Raw genomic sequence first — 9685 nt, forward strand, 5'->3', positions numbered from 1 at the left:
GGTCAGAGACGCCGGGATACCATCAGAAACTCAGTAACGGCCGTACTATAATAAGTCTCACGATATCTAAGGCCGTACATATCTAGATCTATGCATGGGGATTTGTGACTGACGCATAACCTCAGACCAGTACACTGGACTGCCATTTAAAGCAAATTAACTTAATACAGACAAGATTCGTTTAATATTTTTTATCTCTAATCTTTACACATTTTACGCCCTCAATTCTGGTAGTTTTAACCCATGCCTAATTAATACTGCAGTATTTCTAGAATGTACATACATATACTAGTACCCTACTTCTCAAATAAGACTGATGGTATGGGACTCAAAATAAGTAATACAGATATACCAATAGAGTGAGAGCAAGAAATGTTGAGTGCTCGCTATCTGAGGCGGGTGCGACACTCCCCTTCAGTGCAGTCTGAATAACGGACGCTGTCAGATGTATAGACAGCTGAGCGCAAGAGGTGGGCAATGAGACGAGGTGGGAAAACGCGACTCACGCTGTGCGGTGTTGACTCGGTACGCTGTATCGCGTGCGCGTCAGTAACGGCCGCCCCGTCCAGTCAGCATAGGGTCGCAGGGATCTGCACTCGGATGAAGACATCTGATCTACAGGGGCAGAAGGAACGGGCTGAGCTCCGTCGAGGGCGGCGGTAACGGGCAGTCACGAAATGGGGCAGGCCAGACAATCATACCGACAGAGCTGACGGCACATCTGCGCCTGAGGGACACGCGCGACTGCATCGCGAAGCAGGTTCAACGATCGTACAGAGAGAAAGGTTTAAATAGCTCGCGGATTCTTCAAAAAAAAAGAGCTGATCAAGTCTACATGCGTCATCCTCGAAGGTTTTTGAAAACACACACAGCACGCTTCACAAAAAGAACATCTTCCTTAATTCATCCAAACTTTAAAAAGACTCTCAGAACAAACTGATTATTTCTTTGAAGGCCCCGTAGTTTTTGTAAACAAAGAATAAAGTTGAATCGAACAAAAAAACACCCCCTACGTTTCCTGCAATTGCTACCGAAGTCCCCACACGGAAACTTCCTCACATCTGTTTCATCTAAAAAGAACCCATGGCTCTGTTTGTTCATCTTCAACGTTATCTTCTGCAGAACGGGACAAACTGACACACACACACACACATCAACCACACACACACACACACACAAAAAGGGACACACACACACCCACATACGACACACACACCCACACACAACACACACACAACACCCACACACCCCAACACCACATCTTTTCAGTCATTTAACGCTTTTGTTTGTTAGTAACTTACTATCCCACCTGTGTTCATTCATAGTTCTGATGCTTCATGATAATCGACGGGAACTAGTCTGAAATAAAGGAATACCTCCTTAAATGAGAAGGTGTGTGTGTGTGTGTGTGTGTGTGTTGTGTGTGTGTGTGGTGTGTGTGTTGTGGTGTGTTTGTCATATAATTAGTATTGAAGATGCTTATTTGTTGCTGATGATCTCATTGTGTTATTAGTTACTCGCTCCTGGGTTTTTTTAAGACGGTCATACATTAAAACGGAAGTTAATGAGTGTGGCTTGGTGCAGCGTCGGGATCCACATGCGACGTGATGACGGTGAAGAAGAGTATCTTCATCCAGAGCCATCGACGCCTTCTGGCTCGCAGCGTCAGCTCAGCCGTTCTAGACGACGCGCATCGTCTCCTGAAAAAAAAAAAAAAAAAAAAAGAAAGCCGACGAAGTCCTGAAATGCCTCAAGGTACGTCGCGACCCTTCGTCTACGTTCCGGCTTAACACGTTCAACGCCGTTATCGCATATTCTCTTCTGTTCTATGTGTTTACAAGGGATTTAAAACATGTCTGTCATGTTTTGATGCATGATGAAGGGGTTTTTGAGACTGTTCTGATTCAGAATACTCGTATGTTTTTTGGGACTTTTGCTGCCGTTTAATCCTCGTTTCACGGGGCACACCCCCTCATTGTAGAAGACCGGGATAAACCCTGAGACAGAGGGGTGGGGGGGGGGGGGGAGGGGGGGGGGGGGGGTGGGTGGGGGGGGTGGGGGGGGGTGGGGGGGGGGGGAGAGACATAGAGATAGAGAGAGACATAGGGAGAGCAGAGGAGACATAGTGAGAGCATAGATCGACTAGAGAATAGAGAGTAGCATAGGGAAGGCAAGAGAGAGCATAGAGATAGAGATAGACATAGGGTAGGGCAGAGAGAGACATATAGATAGAGAGAGACTAGGGAGAGGCAGAGGAAATCGACAGGGGGGAGAGAAAAACTATAGAAAAGTAGACTGAGCGAGGGAGAGAGACATAGCAGACAGACAGTAGAGACAGGAGTCTAACAAAAAACCAGGGTGGGAGAGACATAGAGAACTGGGAGAAGAAATAGACGAGCGAGGTTAGAGAACATAGGACAAGAACAGAGAAGAAATGGGGGAGAGACATAGATAAAAGTGAGAGACAAGAGACTGGAGACACAGACGAGGGGACTAGTAGACAACAGAGATAAAGAGAGAAGGTGGACAGACACTCACAAAAGAGAGAACATAGGGAGAGACATGAGATAGAGGGAGAGTATAGGGACGGACATTTTTTTCAACCTCCTCACCTTTTCGCTATCATAAATTGCCGATTTTTGTCCGCCTAAAAGAATGGCGCTTGGCCATGATTTCATAATAAAGTCACAATATCTCAGCGGTGAGAAATGTTTGCGTCACTTCACACACGAGCAGCCGTTTTCCAACTGTTGCCCACTGGACTTTCTTAAGTGACTTAATTATGCAAAAAGACAACAATTTGTGGTTTTTTTCATCAACAGAAGTTTTTGCCAATTTCTGTCGCCTCCTCCTTCTCTTCCTCCTTTCTCGCTCTTCCTCCTTCTCTCTTCCTTTTTCCCTCTCTCTTCCTCCTCCTTCTCCTCTTCCGCTGCTCTCTTCTCTCTCCCTCCTCTTCCTCCACTCCCTCCTCCTCTTCTCCCCCTCCTCTTTCTACCTCGCTCTTCCTCTTCCAGTTTTTGCAATTTCTCATCCTCCTTCTTCTCTTCCTGCTCCACCCTCCTCTTCCTTTTCCGCTCTTAGGAGGAGGAAGAGGAGGGAGAGGAAGAGAGAGCGGAAGAGGAGAAGGAGGAGGAAGAGGAGGGAAAAGGAAGAGGAGAAGGAGGAAGAGGAGAAGGAGGAAGAGAAGGAGGAGGAAGAAGAAATTGCAAAAACTTCTGCTTGATGAAAACGAGATTGTTTGTCTTTTTGCATAATTAAGTCACTTCATAACGTTCCCGTGGCAACAGGGAAAACGGCTGCTCGTGTGTGAAGTGAACGCAACATTCTTCACCGCTGAGATATTTGTGACTTTTATTATGAAATCATGCAAGCGCCGCATTATTTTAGGCGGAAAATCTGCAATTTATGTAGCGAAAAGTGAGGCATGTTGAAAAAAATGTCTCGGTCCCTCTCTCTCCCTCTATCTCTATGTCTCTCCCTATGTCTCTCTCTCTCTGAGTGTCTGTCTCACCTTCTCTCTTTCTCTCTGTCTGTCTCTATGTCTCCCTCGCTCTGTGTCTCTCCGTCTCTTTTTCTCTCCCTATTTCTCTATGTCTCTCCCCCCTGTCTCTCTCTGTCTGTCTCTATGTCTCTCTCCCTCGCTCCGTCTCTTTCTCTATGTCTCTCCCCCCTGTCTCTTTCTCTCTGCCTCTCCCTATGTCTCTCTCTATCTCTATGTCTCTCTCTGCCTCTCCCTATGTCTCTCTCTATCTCTATGTCTCTCTCTGCCTCTCCCTATGTCTCTCTCTATCTCTATGTCTCTCTCTGCCTCTCCCTATGTCTCTCTCTGCCTCTCCCTATGTCTCTCTCTATCTCTATGTCTCTCCCCCTCTGTCTCTCAGCTGTTTCTCCCGGTCTTATAACAATTAGGTGTGACTGCCCCGTGAATCGAGGATTAAACGGCAGCAAAAGTCCCAAAAACAACGAGTCTTCTGGATCAGAACAGTCTCAAAAACCCCTTCATCATGCATCAAAACATGACAGACATGTTTTAAATCCCTTTAAAACACATTCAGAACAGATAGAGAATATGCGATTAACTGCCGTTGAACGTGTTAAGCGAACGTAGCCGAGGCGTCGGACGTACCTTGAGGATTTCCAGGACTTCGTCGGCTTTCTTTTGGGAGACGATGGCGTCGTCATAGAAACGGCTGAGCTGACGCTGGAGCCAGAAGGCGTCGATGTCTCTGGGATGAAGATCCTTCTTCTTCACCGTCATCACGTCGCCTGTGGCCCCGAGCTGCACCAAGACACACTCATTAACTTCCTGTTTTAATGTTGACCGTCTTAAAAAACACAGGAGCGATTAAATAATAAAACAAATGAGATCATCAGCAACAAATAAGCATCTTCAATAATAATTCATCTGCACACACACACACACACACACACACACACACACACACACACACCACACACCACACACACACACACACACACCCTTCTCATTTAATGAGTTTCCTTTATTTTCAGGACTAGTTCCATTGTAGATTATCACTGAAGCATCAGAACTATGAATGAACACATGTGGTATTAAGTACTTAACAAAAAAAAAGCGTTAAATGACTGAAAACACTGTGTGTGTGTGTGTGTGTGTGTGGTGTGTGGTGTGTGTGTGTGTGTGTGTGTGTGTTTGTGTGTGTGTGTGTGTGTGTGTGTGTGGTGTGTGTGTGTGTGTGTGTGTGTGTGGTGTGTGTGGGGTAGTGTGTGTGTGTCAGTTTGTCCCGTTCTGCAGCGATAACGTTGAAGATGAACAAACAGAGACATGTTTCTTTTTAGATGAAACAGATGTTGAGAAGTTTCCTTTTTGGGGACGTCGTTAGAAATTGAGGAAAACTTAGGGTGGATTCAACTTTATTCTTTTATTTACAAAAACTACGTCTTCCTTCAAAGAATAATACGTTTGTTTCTGAAGAGTTCTTTTTAAAGTTTGGATGAATTAATGAGATGATTCTGGTGTAATTGAACAGATGTTGAACTTACGTTGGCTGAAAGAGCGCAGCCCACGCCGGCCTCTTCTCCTTCGCTGTCTTCATCCGAGTGCTCGTCTCGGACTTCTCCGAACTGGTCTTCATCGCCCTCCTAAATCCCAGAGAAGAGCCAATCAGAGACCAGGAGGCGGCTACAGATGGACACTCAACATTTTTGTCTCTATTTATTTACTTATTTTGAGTCAAATCCATCAGTTTATTTGAGAAGGGGACAGTGTAAAATTTAAAAACCGCATATTAATTATGCATGGGTTAAAAATACCAGAATTGAGGCGTATAAATGTGTAAAGATTAGAGATAAAAATATAAAATAATCTTGTCTGTATTTAGTTATTTTGATTCAAATCCATCAGTTTATTTGAGAAAGAGTAAATTAATAAAATGCATAATAATATAATATTTATTAATTATCATTATGCTTTATAGTGTTCGAGGCTCCCGACGTCTCCTTCCAGCCAGCGCTGAGGGCATAACCCCAACCGTTGCCTAGTCCTAGAGCCTTGCAGGGCGGCCTGGAAGGCGACGCTGAGGGCTTAACACACCCTCACTGACACTTTAACCCAGAACTCGCATCTACAAGTCAGCGATAACTAAAACAATCTTTATGGAAATAACCAGACGGCCTCACCTCCTCATCAGATTCAAACTGGACGTTCACGCCGTACGTTTCATCGATGTTGTCATCTGGAAAAATATGTTTAAAAAAAAACAAGGGTTCGTAATCAGGAATATCTTCACGGGAAACCCTTGGCAACACACGATTTGATTCTAAAGCAATGCACTTTTGGAGTAACTAATGTAGAATATTTCTCTCTGAAATGTAGCGGAGTAGAAGTAGAAAGTGACATGAAAAGAAAAGACTCGAGTGAAGTACAAGTACCTCAACATCTGAACTGGAGTACAGTCCTGGAGTGAACGTACTCCTGGACTGCTTCCTGACTCTGTAAGATGTAATAATAATAATGGGAATATGTGCTGACCCATGTTCTGTAAGTCCTTGTCCCCCCCGTAGTCGGAGATCTTCTTGCCCAGGTTGACCAGGACGTGGTAGCGCGTGTCGTCGGCCGGTCCCAGCAGCTGCTCCACCTCCCGCCGCCGCTCCTTGTCCCTCATCTTATCGTTCTTCAACACGGCCAAAACCTCGTCAGCCGCTCCGCACAGGATGTCCCGCGGCTGCAGGACACATTCAGACAAAGATATATGAAGGTATATCTCTCTCTCTTTTTTTATTGATCAAAAAAATGGGAAATTCCAGCAAAATATCACAGCCACAGCAGAATATACGTGAACAACAGGATACAATATAAGAACTAATCATTCTAAATATATAGAAGTTGGACTAAAAATGTAACACTGTTTAACTTTTATTGCTAAAGCTGTAGATGCTTGGTGCAGCTGGGAGGTCTGTGAGGTCTGTGAGGTCTGTGATGTCTGTGATGTCTGGTGTCTGGGATGTCTGTGAGGTCTGGGAGGTCTGGGATGTCTGGGGTGTCTGGGAGTTCCAGATTGGGTATTTTAGAGTTTTCTGACCTGATCTCCCAGCGCGGCGTGGATGAAGCTCAGCAGCACCTCGTACGTCTCTCTGGTTTCTTTGGTTTTGGGTTTGTACACGATGCCCACCATCTCATCGATGCCTTCGGACAGCAGGGTGTAGCCCTTCATCTTGTTGATGTCGTGCCTGTCCTCGTCTCTTTTTCGTCTCCTGCACAGACAAAACGAGACAGAAAGAAAAAGGATGAAGGGAAGTGTCCCTCAGCAGAACAGAACCAAAGTATACTATGAGCTTCAGACATGAGTCTGGATCAACAGAAGTACATTTCCAGAATATCGGGGACAATGTCCCTCCCTGTCGCCGTTCTCAAACTCCGTTGTCTTTGGGAAAACTCAGAGCGAGCGAGCTACACGCTGAAAATATTGAGTTTTAAAAAACATGTAGAAGGTCCAACAAGGCCGGGCTGCTCGGTTCTTTCAGGGAACGATTGTACAGATTAACAAAGAATTTAAAACCTTTAGAACCAGGAAAAAACATTTTTACAATATCCAAAATCTAAGACGACATCTAGTCTCCTACCAGCTCATAACAGAGCGTTTGTTGTCATAGCCCAGAATGCATCTGTGGTGTAACCAGATTTACCTCCACAGCACCGTGGAGAGCACGGCCTCGGCCCAACCCAACTGCGGTTCTGTCTCTGTGTTTCTCACTTCTTCCTCCCCCCTCACCTCTGTACCATCACCACTCCCTTTTACCCGGTTCCCTCGCCTACGGTGGCTATGTGGTTAGCACTTCTACGTCACAGCAAGAAGGTTGTGGGTTCAGATCCAGGTCGTTCCGGTCCTTTCTGTGTGGAGTTGGCATGTTCTCCCCGTGGATGTTCGGGTTTCTTACCCCCATGAGGACACGCATGCTGGGTAACTAGGACTACAGTTGATAATTAGCCGACTGGCGCATTTACAGAAATGTTGATTAATGTGCGTCGTCTTAATCAAATAAACTAAAAAAGAACCTGTAGTTTTAACTCTCTGGTCCCTGTTGTCTCTCAAGTCACCTTTCTATACCCACCAGCACCACTTTCAGTCATACTTTCATATCCCACTTCCCCCCCCCCCTCTTCTTTTCTCTGTTTGACAAAGACACTGGGAAGTTCACCCCATAGCACTACACGTATGTTGTTTTAACGTGTCATTGAGGCATTAAACATGTTGTTGACGACGGTACTGACTTGTCTCGTCTCTCCTCCAGCTTCTGAGGTTTGGTCCTCTGAGACTTGTCCCCCATCTTGGTCCCCTCCAGTTTCCCCACGAGGGACAGGACCTCCCCGGTGGGCTCATCCCGCCGCGTGCGGTCGATCAGAGAGCGATCCGCTTGCAACACCAAGTTAGAGTTCTACCAAATCAACAAGAAGACAGATCATCAGTCAGGACATCGGCCCAAAGATCAGCTCCACAGTCTCACACACTGCTGTACAAAGATCAGATATAGTATTCTATTATCGTACAAAGATCAGATATAATATTCTATTATCGTACAAAGATCAGATATAATATTGTTTTATTGTACAAAGATCAGATATAATATTGTTTTATTGTACAAAGAACAGATAATATTGTATAACTGTATAAAGAACATGTATAATATTGTATAAAGAACATGTATAATATTGTATAAATAACATGTATAATATTGTGTAATTGTGTAAACTTAATAACATTAGACATCTGTTTTATTTCTAGCCGATGTGTTTCTTATTTTATTACGGTATATTACGGTATATTAACGGTATATTAACGGTATATTACGGTATATTACGGTATATTAACGGTATATTACGGTATATTAACGGTATATTAACGGTATTTAACTTAACTATCTGATGTGTTTATGTGCTTATACGCTTGTCTAATATTCTGATTTCTATATTGTCTCTCTTTGTTTTTAGTAAGTTACCAATGGCCGAAATAAAATAAACTTAAGCATTTAATGAAATTATGTTCATGCATCTATGTGCTCATGTTTGTCTAATGATCTGATTTATATATTGGATCAGCCTTTTGTACTGTATGTAGCTAAAAAACAATGCATTTGCCTGTTTTGTAGTTGTTTTTCAGTTTGTACACAACCATAGACCGTATTAATATTTCTATATATACACAGTCTATGTACCCAACTAGCTCCGGCTAAGCTAGCAGCTAGCTTAGTTAGCTAGCATAACGGTTAGCTTATCACGCAGTAGCCTGAATTAATAACACTTTATACATATATATTATAGACAGTTAGCGTGATAACGACAGAGCACATTATTAATATATTAGCCTGTTTCAGTTGGTACACAACAAACTTCTGACAAAAAGCTCCGGCTAAGCTAACAGCTAGCTAGCTTAGTTAGCTAGCATAACGGCTAGCTAAACACGCAGTAGCCTGAATTCACAACATATTATATATTATATATATATATATACATATATACGCATATTATAGCCAGTTAGCGTGCTAACATCAGAGAATGTTCTAAACACTACCAGAGATATAAAACCTCCAATATTTAGATTTTAAAGTAGAAACGCACTCACCGCTTTGTACTCGTACTGTAAGCTACGCGCAGTAACGTCCGCCATGGTGCCTCTTCTTTCTTTAACTTCTAACTTTTAACGTTAATTATTCACTAAATGTGACTGAAATCATCCACAGAGCTGACGTCACTCTGTCTCCTTAGGGACACGCGGCGACCATCGGCGCAGGGTTCAGATCTGTAGCATGAGATGGTTTTAAAATATCTCCGAGTTTCACACGAGTAGCTCTGCGTCTCTCGGACGTTTTGCACACAACAAGCCGCTGCCGCCCGCTGGTTTCCGCTTCCGGTGTCAAAGGTGACGCAGAGCGCCCTCTGCAGGCCGTGTGTGTCACTGCGGGATGTCTCACTCTGGAGATAAAACTAGAGAGATGTCTCACTCTGGAGATAAAACTAGAGAGATGTCTCACTCTGGAGATAAAACTAGTGAGATGTCTCACTCTGGAGATAAAACTAGAGAGATGTCTCACTCTGGAGATAAACTAGTGAGATGTCTCACTCTGGAGATAAACTAGATAGATGTCTCACTCTGGAGATAAAACTAGTGAGATGTCTCACTCTGAGATAAAACTAGAGATGTCTCACTCT

At 43.9% G+C, this 9685-nt stretch overlaps 1 protein-coding gene across 1 annotated transcript in view; it reads right to left on the reverse strand.

Moving 5' to 3' along the window:
- The window catches only part of snrnp200 (small nuclear ribonucleoprotein 200 (U5)), a 62240-nt gene extending 52869 nt beyond the window's left edge, over positions 1-9371 (reverse strand). Inside the window, 7 exon segments of the mRNA XM_032511655.1 lie at positions 4127-4279; positions 5023-5121; positions 5659-5714; positions 6011-6203; positions 6561-6732; positions 7751-7914; positions 9099-9371. Coding sequence (XP_032367546.1) covers positions 4127-4279; positions 5023-5121; positions 5659-5714; positions 6011-6203; positions 6561-6732; positions 7751-7914; positions 9099-9143 — 882 coding nt within the window. The 5' untranslated portion in view covers positions 9144-9371.
- Positions 9372-9685: the final 314 nt, after the last annotated feature.

The sequence above is a fragment of the Etheostoma spectabile genome, unplaced genomic scaffold (genome assembly GCF_008692095.1).
Source record: "Etheostoma spectabile isolate EspeVRDwgs_2016 unplaced genomic scaffold, UIUC_Espe_1.0 scaffold431, whole genome shotgun sequence".
NCBI classification, from domain to species: domain Eukaryota; kingdom Metazoa; phylum Chordata; class Actinopteri; order Perciformes; family Percidae; genus Etheostoma; species Etheostoma spectabile.